Raw genomic sequence first — 16,146 nt, 5'->3', positions numbered from 1 at the left:
AAAATTGCCCATCTGAAGGAATAATGGCAAGGTATTATCTTTCATCTTGCCAGTATGTGCTTTGAGTGCAGTGTCTGTAATCATAAATGTGTGATTGCAGAATTCCATGTATTTGTTTATAAAAGCCAGAGGTTTTCCAGCTCTCTTTATAGCAGTGAGGCAAACAGCATCAACACAAAAAAAGTGACTGACAGATATACACTGCCAGATTAGACACGAGTAAGCACATCGCCAGCATGTGGCAGAATCAAGAGCTCATAGATAAGGACATACACAGAAGAGTTACAGCGATGTAAACATGAAATCACAAAACAATTAGCTGCTTGACCTAAAAGTGGAACAGGACAAAGATAAATAAAATAAAATAAAATACATTTCTCTGCATCATATCTTGCTCTTTCTCTTGTATTTGCACCTGGGCCCACAATCACCATCCTAACAATATGCAGAATCTCATTATGCTTTGTGATTCCATCGTTCAACTTTCTTCTTTCTTTTGCCTTACTTCCACCTCTCCCGTGTCCTTCATCTCTCTCTTTTGTTTTTGCAGGTGGTTGTCTGTCATCAGTGCAATCACTGTGTACTGAGCTAGTCATCACCACGGTAACAATCATAACCGCTTTGACGGATGGGCATCTTCACGCCAAGTGTCTGTGCAGGTCACGCAGGCCGCCAGCTCAAAGTACTACAGCGGATGAAGAGCGGCTCTCGTGTCTTTTCTGCGGCTCCTTCCTCTCTTTCACTTCTTGCACTCATCCATCCTCCTCTCCTTCCCCACTTCACCCACATTCAGGCCCTTCATTTTTCACTTGGCCTTTTTCATCTAACCCATTGGTTCCCACCCCCTTCACCAATCCCCAGACCAGAGCTCTTATTACATGTCTGTCTCTTTTTCTCAGTGACAACCAAGTCACTGGCTTGCCCTAAGATCATGACACCTTCATATCATCCGTCACATTTAATTGCCCTTTCTTTTTCAGTCTACTTTCATCTCACACATTTCCTCTCATTGCACTTTATCTGGTCCTGTGTGATTTCCTTGCAGTCTTCACGGCTACCCAGTGTCTCTGTCAGTCTTCACTGCTGAAGAAAACAAACGTTCTGTATTTTAGTGCTCTCATCCATGCGTGCAAATGCAGACCCTAGCACTCTTCCTGGCCATCTTTTTTGTTTATGTGTAAATTAATCATTCAATATTATCATCATAACTGCAATTATAATCAGAATCTTTTTCCCCGTGAAATTTGCTGACTGAGATACTATTCTAGAACACAATTTCCTTTAGCTAAAGGCATATTTTAGGCAGATTTTAAAAATGCTGAAAGTTGATAATGGATGTCATAAAATGAAACCGCTGCAAATGGTGTTTTTGACAGCCCCTTTACGAGTTTGTCTTTTCGTTCCTTCCCATCATTAGAGCATGCTGCTTAATGTATCCGAAAGCCAGCAGTTGAAAGACGGTTCTCACGAGTGTGCTTGGAAAATATGTGCAGCAAATTGTTTGCTGTTGTTTTTCTTTTAGTTGCCTGAATTTACTTTTACTAAAATTAACCAATTCCTTCTGTTACTTGCATTCTTTTATAGTGGGATTACCCCCGTTATCCCATAGCAAAACCATACAAATGATTCCAGCCTATAACCACACCCATAAATCACAAACTTGCAGGCACTTTGGAAAGTAAAACGAAAGGAAAAAACTTTAGAAGAATCAGCCACACTCTCTTTATGACCTAAAGTCTGATGTGTTCTTGCCATTGGCTAATAAAGAGATGTCATTGATCCTCTTTTTAACTTCTCATCTACAGTCGTTTCCATTTTTTTAGATGGCTATACCCAGCAAAAGCATCTTCATGACTTTTTTTTTTTTTTTTTTGCAGTATTTCTGAGAAATTGAATGTCTTTTTTTTCTTCAAAAGAAACGTACTGCTGTTTGATGAGGCGCAACACAGCGGGAGTTAATTTGGAAACATCTTTTAGCATTATTTTATAATTTAACGAAGAAACATTTCATTCACCCTAGGCAATCAGTTCAGTGCAACAATAAGAAATGTTTCATTGCAAAAGTAGATTACCTGCATAGCCTGCATATTAAAATTGCTAAAGAAATTGATATCCAATCGAAAGCCTTGGGAGCTTAATAAAAAAAATTCTGCCTTTACAAATACAATAAGGCTCATTGTTTGTTGATTGACAATTAGATTGTGCTAATATAATTGTTGTGGCCTGCGAGCCTACCTTTCTTTAATGTCAGTATATGTACAAGAACTATTATTCCTACTACTACTACTTCTTCTAATAATAATAATAATAATAATGGATTCAAATCAGGTTTAACCCAATGGTTCTAGATTAAATTATTTTCGATGTGGCCATAGATAAACTTATTTACATTGTGCATCCTAAATGTACCAAATGCATCTTGTTCTTTATTGTATTTGCTGCTCCTGGAAACCTGTTGGGACACTCCTATCAGATGAACTACATAGGAAGTAATAAACGTTATTTGATTATAAGTTATTTGATAATCTACTATCATCTCTCATCAAATGCTTTTTGGGTGTTGTGTCCTCCATGTAATCAAATCAATGCAAAATGACATCTTATGTAAACAAATATAATCGTTGTACAATAAAGCAACATTAACACTGAGTTCGACAGTGGGCATTGACACACCCTAAAGTTTTCTTTAATATGTACCGTTCCAGCGATGGTATTGAGCTCTGTTTTGTTTGAAGGGAGGGGAATTTACATAAAAACACAATTCAGACACACCACGACTGTAGAGTACACGACTGGAAGGCAGCGTATTGCTCAGGGACCAGTCAGGGAGAAGTGGGAGAAATTGGGTGGAACAAACCAATTTTGAGGCAAGGGGGGTGCTGTATTTTTGTTGTTAAAAGATCAAGTTTTGACCAAGTACTCAGTGTTTGTTTAAAAAGGATACACTATAAAAATAAATAATTACAATTTTAGGGGCGCTGGGATTCAATTTAGGTATGCCTTAGCATCCCCAAATAGAAACTCCTATTGTCCCCTTTCCCCTCATAATATTTTTTTTCCCCAAAGATACCAGTCCAAAAACATGCAGGCCACATCAGATTAAGGATTACTAGAGTGTCCATTTCAACATTTGCTTGTTAATAATCATTAAACCATGATAACAGAGAATATTAACAATTCAGTTGTATGAATGGTAACAGGGTGGATACACATGTTAATTGTATCTTCGGGCATCTAGTAGAAGAGCATTTATTTCAGACCAATTAACACATGCACTGCCATTGACAGCTTTAGAAGTCAAATATCCACGTTAACTGGGAAGGCTGGCAGTGATTAAGTGAAAATGGACAATTTGGAAATCATTGGTTTGAAGGGATTTGATTAAAGAATATCCATCCATCAATTTTCTGTCTTGTCTTCATTAGGGTTGCAGTTGAGCTGTTGCCTATTCCAGCTGACTTTGGGCAAGAAGTCAACACTTTGGACTGGTCACCACCAGTTAATCTCAGGGCACACAACCATTCACTCTCCGCTCACCACCCTATAGACAAATCTTCAATTAACCTAACATGCATGTTTTTGGAATGAGGGAAGAAGCGGGAATGCTCTGACAAAACACACACAAGCACGAGGTATACGATATCCAGGCAGGAAGGATTCAAACCATAAACCTCAAAACTGTGAGCAGACGTACAAACCACTCGTCCACCATGCTGCCCAAATTCTCCAAAAAGGTTTTTGCTATTTCTCCAGCCTAATGTGGATTTTCTTCACTTGAATTGGGATCTCCTTGGACATATTGGTAGTTCCAGATGTAATAATGCTCATCAGGTGCGGTCTTTGCCGGAGGCTCGAACCCACTCGGCCAACGCACCCCTGGGTTAAAAGGCGAGCGCACTGACCACTGACTCAACAACCAGCACCCTCATTTAAGCATTCCGCACTAACATATACTTACACCGCTGTGCTGGTTTCCATTACAGAGATTTACACACTCAATACGCGAGACTTAAGTACTAGTCACTGGCCAAGCACCGTATTTTCACGACCATAAGGCGCACTTAAAAGTCTTAAATTTTCTCCAAAATGGACGGGGCGCCTTACCATGCCTGCGTCCAATAATACGGAGCGCCTTATGTATGTGTTAAATACAGACACAGACCCCGTAACTGAGACTGCGCCTTTTAATACGGTGCGCCTTATGGTCGTGAAAATACGGTACTATTTAACCAGCTGTATGCAATAAAATGTGGGGTGGCATAAGGGACCCAAATGAGGTTAAACTCAGCAGATGACATTCATTACCAAACCATCGTCATTGCCTCCTAATGACATAAATAACCTTGACATTTCACAGTGGATTGCATGTCCTTTTATGGTAATTGCTCTGCTGTTATAGCCTTGTTGTGCATTCTATTGCACTCTTGTACCACTTCTTCCACACCCATTGCTTTTTTGTTTGCCTTCTTGTCCCTAATTTCTCTTTTTCTCTACCATGCATCCTTCATTCTAGTACCCCCTTCCTCCTTTTTCCGTATTCTCTTTGCTCTCCCCAACCACTCATCGGTATGCCCGTGCATGCCCATCAGCCTTTACTGGCTGCTCTGAGAGTGAGAGGGAGTGAGAGGGAGCGAAAACGAGCGGTGGAGAGTCACTGCTTAGCAGTCGAAACAGAATACAGCAGAGGGGTCACAACCCTAAATGACCATCCGCCCACAGCTACGCTCAGTTAATCACATGCACACTTCCATGATGGCAGGTGCAAGAGTTCTTACTCCAGCATGTAGGGTGATATAAAAAGATAGAGATGGGTAGACTGACATAAGATGGGAAAGAGCAGGGTTTTGCACTGAAGTGAAACCTTGCGGATTATTCATTGCTTTCACAGGAGCAACAGCATGAGCCTTTACATCATGTTTGTTATGATTTAGTGCTGTAAAAATAACTCAACTCAGCTTTATTTTTACAGCACTTTAACAACAACCACAGCTGTTAAAAGTGCTGTAGATAAATCATAAAAGACAATAATTGAAATAATAATGCAACCATAAATAAGTAAATAAAATATGAAATTGTAATTAAAATATGCAAGATCACCCTTTACGTCTGCATTTAGCATACAAGAGGTGCAGTTTTATTCCCGCTTCTTGCATGTTCTGTGAAGTTGTTAGTAGATGAGAGAGAGGAGCAATATAGTCTCCAACGACCAGATGTCGATGTCCGGGAAACTGAAAGTGTAATCTCGCGATCACAGCGTGCATGGATGGAAATTGACCAATATAACTAGATCAGGGGGATATAACCACTACACCCAATATATAATACATGGGGATTCAGCTATCTTTAAAGCCCTTTCATTTGTATTATGCCAATAATGCAATCAAAACACGCAATAGCCTAATTAATCTAGAGGCACAAGCACTCTTGTCAACATTTCCAAAGTGACTAATTGAAAATTTGTCATTCTCTCGTAATTCTTAAATGTATTATTAACACTTTACAATTTATTTCACAATGAAAGAATAAAAAGCATCATACAACCCAATTTAAAAGCTTTGAGAAAATGTTTATTCCCACACAAATGCTTAGTATGATAAATATTTAGGAACATACGATTACAAATGTTTATTTTCATAAAACTATATTTGTAATCTCGTCAACTGCCCAGCTCTCGCGAGGAGAGCTGGGGTCACGTGCTTCCGTTGTCGTGGAAACCTAAACCTAAACCAACACTGCTGCTTCCGCGTGCATTCGGTAAAAGAAAAACTGCAACCAACGACTTGATGACAACTTAAAGAAAACGTTTTCATCTTGACGTACGACTGCTTCACTACACGTGCTGGGTTAAAATTACACGTCAGGTAAGTTTAGGCCATATAGTTAGTTAACTGATGTTTTTTATTTTTTTTTAATGCTCACTAAACTTAACTTTGCGTCTGCCATTATGCAACTTTGACTTAATACTCGTGTGTCAATGATGTAATATGCACTCGGCAGCTTCACGGATGTGGCTATTTTAATTTTAACATACTCGTTCTAAGCATGTTATTGCTAGTGCTAGTTTATTTCCCGTGAGTACTCCGTTTTCTTTGTTCTACTCCGCTCAAGACTAAACATTGGCCCTTATTATTACTATTTGTTTTTTTTTATCTCACCAAAGCACTAGTTGTCATTTAAGTGTTTCACTTTACAGTCGGAGTTTACTATTGGACTATCAGCAACGTGAAAATCCCTGCCAACCCCGGGATCACGATCCCGTTTCCAAAAATAGTGACAGATCGAAGGTATTATTTGAGCTGAGCTTTTCTCTCTTTTCCAACAAGCGATTTTTGATATGTTGGAAGTTAGAGGGATGTTTTTAAATTCCCAAATTATTCAATTTAACATGTTTAATGCACTGCGCTATAGAAAATCGATCAATGGATTGTCTGTTGATTTTAATATTGCTTTAAAATCACAGGTGAAATGGAAATATTTGCTTTGTCTTTTCTTCGTAAAACTTAACCCTCATTTCAAAGCCATCAGCTGTGTTGCTGGCAGTTTCTCTGCTCTCGCCATAACAATATACCTAATATGCTTCACTTAACTAATTTCTCAATAGCCCTTTAAACAGTTACTGCTAGTTGTTTTAACTACCCTGCATTCTTTTTGGCAAATCTGTGTGCTGTGGTCATGGTTTTCCAGCGGCATCCATTTAGAAGACAGTAACAGCGGTGATGACTGTGTGTGATTTAGTTCCAAGGGAGCGTGATCATGCACTCAATGGCATTACTATTGTTTCTTATTGCAGAGGAATTGTCTTTGTATTAAGCCACCAAAAAGACGCAGGCCTCCCAGCTCAAGAGGAGACATGGATTTAAACGACTTTGTGGTGCTTCCCAAATCAAAATCTTTACAATTTGGTGCCAGGTAAGTTGAGATAACATCACCGATGTGACTTAAAACATTTGCTACAATTGAATCTGTGTAATTTGTCAGCCATTATTTAACATACATTCGAAGTTACATGTAGGATTAATTTTGTCACCAAGATTATGACAATTTGCAATTCAGCATGCTTGGTCTCTCCGTAACACTGTGAAATGTAGTTCAATGTCCATGTGTACTTTTTCATTTGCCAACTAGCAATTGACTGAATTAATGCTTGAGCTTGGTGCTACACTCATCCTGTGACTAATTGATGAAAATATTGATCAGCTTTGGCAACAGGGATCTGCGCAGTGGATGAATTGAACGTATTGATGAGAGCCTGGCTTGCTAGTCTGAAGGAGGGGGTCATTTGTATGATTGACTGTCATTGACTGCTTTCATAAAAGTGTGTGTGCATGTGTGTATATATGTATGTATGTTACCATAGAAGTCCACAAGGCCTGCAGTTGGAGACGGTGACTCTGGCCCAGCAGGGCAATGAGCTTGAAGAGAAACTGCAAAAGCTGAAAGAGAGTATGAGAAGAGAGAAAGACGAGAGGGGGTGAGTATGAGTGGCTCAGCTCGTCTGGTGGAGAAAGAGGAGCCCTGGAAAAGTCAGAAGTGGAACGATACAATTGGAAGTATGACAGAGATCAGAATAATTTAATTTTACACTTAGAGATACCTGTACTCACACATGGTGGCAATTAGAATCAGACTCATCTTTATTTGCCAAGTATGTGTATGTATGTCAAAAACACACAAGGAATTTGTCTCCGGTAGATGGAGCTGCTCTAGTACGACAACAGACAATCAATCGACAGAGAATACTTTGGAGACATAAAAACACAGTCACTGAGCAATAAAAGGTTACCAGTAATATGTTTTTTTTGACAATTGTGCAAAATGATGCCGATCCCTCTAGCAATTTAGAGCAGTTTGAAATGACTAATAGAACAATAGTCTGGTGCAGTGACGATTATGCAAATGGCGCAGAGACTTTATGCAGTTTAAAGTGACTAGTATTGCGATCATAAGTGTTTATTTACTCAACACTTTCCTCTACATAGCGTATCAGGTGTCTGGAGTAATGTTTATAAAGGGGATGCCTTTTTGTACAAATGATATTTACATAAAACTATGTATTCATAACTATATATTAATTTATTGAACCATTCCTAGGTAACCAGTTTACCCACAAACCTAATGAGGATAAGCAGTATAGAACATGAATGGCTGAATTAATACAGTGGATATAAAAAGGTCTACACACCCCTTGTTCACATGCAAGGTTTTTGTGATATAAAAACTGACCAAGATATATTCAAAACTTTTTCTACCATTCGTGTGTCTCTTGACTGATTCTTTGAACAAAGATCTGATGCTGTGGAAGCTCCCTGGAGACCATGGCTGTACTGTAATATGTGACTACAAAAATTACAGAAACTCATATGTCTGAACTTTATTTGGGGTTAATCAGATGCGCTTCAAATTGTGGCAGGTGTGTGCTAACTCCCATTTAGAATGCATTTGAATGTGATGGGTTAATTCTGAACATAGACACAGATGTTTTTTAAATGACTTGTACATGTTAAAGGTCACATTAATGGTGGAAAAAGTTTTAAAATTATTATCTTGGTCTCTTTTTTTCCTAACAGCAAAAAACAAAACTGGTATTTGAACTTTGGGTGTGGGGATTGTGGCGTAATTTATTAAATTTTTCATAAAAGTCTTGTTTTAGGTTCCACAAAATTGTGCAGGTATACCTAATGGTGTGACTGGTGACTGTTATTTAACATCTCTTGTGCAGTCTGAACATCTTCATGTGTGTAGATATTGACTATGACCCATGAAACCACATATTTCTTGGTTTCTTGTTATTTTGATTTCACATAAAATGCCAAGTACCAACCAAACCGTTTAATAGAACAGGCCTTATCATGGTCAACCAACGAAGTTTGAGTGCACAAGCTCAGCGTCACAGGCTTAGGTTGCCTTTAGAAAACAGACATAAAAGTGCTGCTGCCACCATCGCTGCAGAGGTTGAAGGGCTGTAGGGTGAGCCTGTCTGTGCTCAGACCATACGGTGCACAACGCATCAAATTGGTCTGCATGGCTGGTGTCCCAATAGGAAGCCTCTTCTAAAGAGGTGCACAAAAAACAACAACAAACTGCAAACAGGTTGCTGAAGACAAGCAGATGAAGGACATAGATTACTGGACCAAGATAATTGCTTCGGATCAAGCATGTGTGGTGGTAACCAGGTGATTACAAAGACAAGTGTGTTTTGCCTGGAGTCGAGTAATATAGTCTGGGGCTGCACAAGTGCAGCGAGAACGAGAAAGCTACAGTTCATTGAGGGAACTACAGTATGAATGCCAAGATGTACTGTGACATACTGAAGCACAGCATGATCCCCTCCCTTTTGGTAACTGATTCCAACATGATAGCGACCCCAAACAAACCTCCAAGATGACCACTGCCTTGCTAAAGAGGCTGTGTATAAAATTATGGGACTGGACAAGCATGTCTTCGGACCTAAACCCTGTTGAGCATCTGTTGGGCATACTAAAACAAGGTAGAGGAGTACAAATCTGTCACATCCACCAGCTTTGTGAGGTCATGGAGGAGTGGAAGAGGATTCTTGTGGCAACCTGTGAAGCTCTAGTGAACTCCAAGCCCAATAGTGTAAAGGCATTGCTGGATATAATGGTGGCCACACAAAACATTGACACAAACTACAATTTTGACATTTTCACTTCGGGGTGTACTCACTTTAGTTGCTAACATTTCACTATAATGGCTGTGTGTTGAGTTATTTTGAGGGACAGGGCATTTACACTGTTAAACAAGCTGTATACTAACTACTTTATATTGTAGTAAAGTGTCATTTTTTTGTGTTTAATGCAAATATATTTTAAGACATTTAATATCTACACAAATGTGAGGGCTGCACTCACTTTTGTATGATACTGTATATCAAACGGATTGAATCATTATGACCACCTGTTTTTCCATGCAATAGGAAAATAACATTATTAGGACTGAATCTTACATGTTGGTGGGCTGTAATTAGAGGGGCTTAAAAGAGGGATCAGGGTCTTTAAGAGGCTTATCATAAAGTGCAGAGAAATTGCCTCTTTCACCAGTTGTAACACAAGAAACACTGAGTGATGGTTGGAGAGAGGGAATCAGGCAGAGGAAGGGAAGGCTGTAGAAGACCCAGTAACCAAACAATGTGAGACATGGATATATTATAACCCTTTTTACATAACAGTTCCAGGCTATAATTGGGGTCAGGTTTATACTGATGCGGCATTATCTCTCTATAAGAGGCCTAATACTGTAAATGTTCGAATGGAAAAGTTTGGTTGCAGAGTAGTTTAAGCAACTGACTTCTATGCCTTTTTTTTTCTCCTTTTCTTTTCAAAACGGCCTTGCCATTGACGCTGACCAGACTGCTTTTAAATTTTAGTCAGCTGGAATAGGCTGTATAACAATGGCGGTCCAACATCCAATCCTAATAAAGGAGTTATAAATCAACATGGGAAGAGGGCTGTGTTATTGCAGCTACATACATGACAAGCACGTGAACACTTCGCTTTGTGTCATGTTGAAATACTGCACCATGTACAACTTCACTGGCCTCATCATGCATGGTGTGGGTACAGCTGCCTGTGTGATTTTGATACAGCACTCCATCAATAACATTTAATATTGTCCTGTGTTGTGCTTATGTTCTATGGTAGGTGGTAGAACTGTACCACCTTATACTGAAATTGCTTCTAATGTAATAGTTGTCTTAAGTTAGCCACAAGGCGGCACGGTGGCCGACTGGTTAGAGCGTCAGCCTCACAGCTCACAGGTGCGGGGTTCAATCCCCGTCCCCGCCTGTATGGAGTTTGCATGTTCTCCCCGTGCCTGCGTGGGTTTTCTCCGGGCACTCCGGTTTCCTCCCACATCCCAAAAACATGCATTAATTGGAGACTCTAAATTGCCCGTAGGCATGACTGTGTGTGAATGGTTGTTTGTTTCTATGTGCCCTGCGATTGGCTGGCAACCAGTTCAGGGTGTACCCCGCCTCCTGCCCGATGACAGCTGGGATAGGCTCCAGCACGCCCGCGACCCTAGTGAGGAGAAGCGGCTCAGAAAATGGATGGATGGAAGTTAGCTACACTGTCAACTACACAGTGATAAAAAGTACCCAACATTTTTACAATATAGTGTATGGGAGTTAGCAGCAATTTACTGGTATTTGGAACTGTTTTGTGCCAAACATACCATTCAAAATTGTGACCATAAAGTTCAACGGTCACCCTGATTTCATCAGACCATAACACATTTTGCACAAATGCTTTTGTTAGATCGCATTTATTTTTGTTCTATATTTAGAAATTTCATATTCGCATTTCCATTGGAACCATACATCATCACATTAGTATTGTTCCCCAATCATCTCATTAGTTCTTTACTGATTGGCAATGTACAAATCTTTCGATGTTCTGCTTTATGAAGTGCAAGCTTACTTGGAATTGAATCCTTAAAGTACAATAGGAGTGCATCTTTGACAAGCTTTCCCTGCAACTCTTCAAGCTGTGATTTATACTCAAGCTGTGCTGGCTCTTGTGTATCTATGTTATGCACCACTCTCTTTGATTGTTTGTAAGATCACACAGCCCCTCGAGTAAATGGATTGATTATCCTCGTATTAGAGGTGGATTCAGTTATTTGGGCCGAAAGAATATGTACAAATTTAGTTTGCTGAGAGGACGTATGGTGTAATTACTTTTATGATGACATGCAATAATAAAGTCAGTCCAATGTCTTGGGGCAAATGTAGTACATCCTTCAATGGTTGGGCCTGCCCGACTCCGAGCTTTAATTTGACTTTGACTTTCAGCCTTGAAGGATTATAGATGCTACCAGCTCTCTTATACCTTCTCTTTAAGGACAACTCTTTTTCCCCTTGCTTTTCTTGGTGCCGTTTCTCTTTGTTGATTCTTGCTCTTAGTGTATAAACACGCACACACACACACACACACATAGGGTGGAGGACTGGTTAGCATATCTGCCTCACAGTTCTGAGGACCGGGTTCTATTCCCGGCCTCATCTGTGTGGAGTTTGCATGTTGCCCCCGTGCCTGTGTGGGTTTTCTCCGGGTACTCCGGTTTCCTCCCACACCCCCAAAACGTGTGGTAGGTTGATTGAAGACTCGAAACTGCCGTAAGTGTGAACGGTTGTTTGTTTATACGTGCCCTGCGATTGGCTGGCGACCAGTTCAGGGTGTACCCTGCCTCTCACCCGAAGATAGCTGGGATAGGCTCCAGCATGTCCAGGACCCTGGTGAGGATAAGCGGTACAGATAATAAATATATACAGTGGGTACAGAAAGTATTCAGACACCCTTAAAATTTTCACTCTTTGTTATATTGCAGCCATTTGCTAAAAATGTTTTCCTCATTAATGTACACACAGCACCCCATATTAACAGAAAAAAAGCAGAATTGTTTGAATTTTTGCAGATTTCTTAAAGAAAAACTAAAATATCACACACACACATATATATATAATATGTTTATATATAATATATATATATATATATATATAAGAAAATGGATGGATGGATGTGTGTGTGTATATGTGTGTGCTTGTGTTTGTCTGTGTGTAAAGACATTTACTCCGCGTCGCCATATATATATATATATATATACATGTGTGTATATATATATATATGTATATGTACTCACCCTTGCATTATAGGTATAGGATTCAAATGTGCTGTTAACATTTTTGAAAAGAGAACTGTCGTTTTGCTCATCTAACATTGTGTGGATAATTCTGTCAGAAGCACTCATAGTCAAGCCAATATTTTGAGTCTAAACTTTGTAAGTATAATTATGTGTTTATAATGGTGAACAGTATATGAATGTGTCACTTTCTTTCAATCTCTATGAGCAATTATATTCTTTTTACATGCTGAAGGCGTGTGCAGATGTAAGTGAATCAGTCTGGATTAGGTAACGAGGTGTTGGCTAATGCAAAGTCCACAAAGATTCCCAACACACCTTATTTCTCTAGAGTGGCATGTCCTGAAGGGACAACTTGTCATCCTGCACCGGAAGAGGTGTGCCTGAGCTGTCTCCCTTGGTGACAAGTCAGTTGCCAGGGCAATGGCACTGGGGTGATTACCTGACGCCCACCCTCAGTGTCAGCACAACCTACCAACAGAGTTCAGGCAGTTGGCAACTCTGTCGTCACATTTAAACACAGATATTGTTTGACTTTCTGTGAAAGGTTCGCAGCTCAGCCAAAAATAAACAGCCTTCACAATAGCATAAATAATTCAATGACATGAGCATGAATAACTCCCATCTCAATGAAGATTCCTTTTCTTATCTTCTCTGAACTCTTTTAAGAATTTACTAGTCCTGCAATATATATTTCCCACAGAAACATACTTCTCCGTGGTTTTAAACAGTGAGTGTTAATAGGTTATGACAATTTTCTGAAATTCAGTTAATAATAATAAAAAAAAATAAAAATTCTGCTTTTTAAATCCCAACAATCCTTTTTTGTGTGGAATGTTTCCAATTTCTAGAACAGGTCAGAAGCCAGATGATGTGAAGGGTGAAGGAGAAATACTGTACTATATTGTGAAGATATTGATCTGTTGGTCACTGATGTAAATTAATGTGGCACGTGAGCAAGAATGTTGGTCTCACAGCTGTAGTTTACACTCACAAGACATAAAATTGGGTGCAGCATTGCAAGAGCTGTTTATAACATTGTTTTTGATTTCTCACAGGTATTTTTTAACACACTTTACAGGTATTGATTTAACGTTGTTATTGCAGTTTTAGTGTCATAGTGGTGTAGAAGATTAGAAAGGGAAAATTAAAAAAATGTATGCAGCAGCTCTTGGATTCAAATTTTGTGTTCAGGTCTAGCAGCATGATGACCTCACTGTCGAGAAAATCTATGTTGTATGTTCCCTGCGTTTTTGTGGGGTGTTTTCTGTAGTGGCTAACTGAAAATTCTTAATGTGCTATAATTTTGAATGGTTGTCTATATTTGCCCTGTGATTGGATGACAACTAATCAGGATGTAAATGGTAAATGTACTTATCTACACCATCGCAGTGCCTAAAGTGCTTTGCAGAGGCTCACATGCACCCATTCAAACAGCAGTGGGTGCCTGCTGCCATGCAAGGCACCACCAGGCCCACTTGGAGAAATTTAGGGTTTAGTGTCTTGCCCAAGGACACTTTAACAGCGGACAGTCTGAGCCGGGATTAGAAAGACCCACCCTTTGATCATTGGACAACCCGCTCTACCAACTCAGCCGCAGCCGCCCCATCTCTTGTCCAAAGTCATCTGTCATAGTTTCTAGCTTCCTGTGACCATAATGTGGGCAAGCGGTATCCAAATTGGACAGATGAATGTCGTGTACCTAAACAAGTGTCTGTTGCATGATCATAAAGTGATCATATTACCAGGATCTCCAGGTCAACTTAACGGTAAAAATTCATCATAGTTTTAAACTCAAACATTAGATAATTCTTTTTCCCCTTGGATTTTTTCATTTTTTGTATTTGAAAGCTACTGTGAAGTTCTTCAAGTCTCTTTGTTGGAACTCTGCCAAAGTTGCTTGGGAGTGTTTTATTAAAAAACGAAGTTTAGAATCCAAATTTGTATAGAGAGGTACAGCTGTGATAAAGTGGTATCAAATTCATTAATGCTTGTACGATGACTATCTAACCACAATTGCCAAAATGCCTACTCTTTTTCTCTCTCATTTTTTAGGCATTCAGGAATTTCATATCGGAAGGCAGAACAATTAGGATCAATAAACAGCAGTGCTCTGATGCAAGACTCCAAGAAAATCCAAAAGGTAACAATTTTCTGTACTTGTTGAATCTATTCTCACAAGAATTTAGTAGCATTCTATGCAAAAAATAAGACGTTGAAATTCGTATTTCTCTCTGATTTTGTCAAAAAAATAAATAAAAACATGTCTGAAATATATTTCTTTGTTTTGGTGTTTGGTTAATATATACTGGCCAAATTTGGAGTATATTATGAATTTACCAGTACCAGAATTTACCGGCGCAGTGAAGATATTTGATAAAATACTATACCTTGCCACTACACTTCACAACATTTGAATGTCTTGTTTTAATGCTTTTTTGCCTTGTTAAAAACATTTACTGTGATAATTGGGGGATGTTAACATCTTTTTAAAAATGTATTTAGATACATGAAACTAATGCCCTCTCCACCTGGTAAAAATACTAATTTTTCTCCTCTGGTGTCTTGCCATTGGGTGGTATTTTAATGTAATACATTTCTGATGCACATACAATATTTTCACTTTGAATCTCTTAAGTAACTATTTTAATATGTGCCTGAAGTTTAGAAATGAATGATGGAACCAACTCTTAATTTTTTTAAAACAGACATGACTGCAAATCTGCCTCCCAAGCATCCATGCATATCAATTTACAATACCTTTGCAGGAGAGCTTTTTGTTTGAGGTCTTAAACTGTTTGTTCCCTTTTTCCAGCATTCATCAATGAGTAAGGTGAAGATCAGAGTGCTGAAGGATGAACCTTTAACAGGTACGTCATCATTTACAGTATGATTTTAATTTCTGGTACTCTGTTAATCCCGGGTTCTTAAATTTCCAGTTAGAAAAACTACATTTCCCACATGAACTTTATTATTTAAAGAACTAACTTGGAAGCAGCACAGTTGGCTTTAGATGATATTGTCCATCCTCCCACTTTCCTTGCTGGAGCGTTTTTAGTACATGCGCCATTCCCTGTATTTTCAATAGTACTACTAGTTTCGGATGTATATTTATTTCGTATTGCATGTTGCTGTAAGGGGGTTACACATGAAATCAAACCGCTGTTGTTTACTGGCGCTGTGGCGCAATACAGCTAGAAAATGGGACTGAAGTATTTCCGGGTCACAGATATACAATAATACTAGATCCTCCCGTGGCTGCGTAGTGGCCATGTTGAATGTAGGGCATTGACGTGGTACAGTAACAGTTTACATTTTTGTCAAGCTGTTCGCCTTTGGCAACAGATGTGTAACTAGAAAGCACACTAATTCCCCGCAGCGCATGAAAGTGACTTGCCTACGTGATTACTGCAGGTCAACAATGTCACCATGACCAAGCACACCACTGTGGTAAGGTTGGATAAAATGTGAAACTTTCAAACATTTTCA

At 39.2% G+C, this 16,146-nt stretch overlaps 1 protein-coding gene across 13 annotated transcripts in view; it reads left to right on the top strand.

Moving 5' to 3' along the window:
* Positions 1-5,720: 5,720 nt before the first annotated feature.
* The window catches only part of zbbx (zinc finger, B-box domain containing), a 67,361-nt gene continuing 56,935 nt past the window's right edge, over positions 5,721-16,146 (top strand). For 12 of the 13 annotated variants that reach the window (XR_009789704.1, XR_009789705.1, XR_009789707.1 and 9 more), the window contains exons 1-5: positions 5,721-5,861; positions 6,791-6,909; positions 7,358-7,471; positions 14,713-14,800; positions 15,473-15,527. Coding sequence is in view for 9 of the 13 variants with exons in the window: in XM_061781981.1 (XP_061637965.1) it covers positions 6,851-6,909; positions 7,358-7,471; positions 14,713-14,800; positions 15,473-15,527 (316 nt within the window). In the remaining 4 variants the exon portion in view is untranslated. Of the gene's footprint in view, positions 5,862-6,790; positions 6,910-7,357; positions 7,551-14,712; positions 14,801-15,472; positions 15,528-16,146 lie in introns of those variants that run through there. The other variant, XM_061781984.1, reaches the window with a different exon arrangement.

The sequence above is a fragment of the Phyllopteryx taeniolatus genome, chromosome 8 (assembly GCF_024500385.1).
Source record: "Phyllopteryx taeniolatus isolate TA_2022b chromosome 8, UOR_Ptae_1.2, whole genome shotgun sequence".
Classification (NCBI taxonomy): Eukaryota; Metazoa; Chordata; class Actinopteri; order Syngnathiformes; family Syngnathidae; genus Phyllopteryx; species Phyllopteryx taeniolatus.
This window is presented reverse-complemented; position numbering and strand designations above follow the sequence as displayed.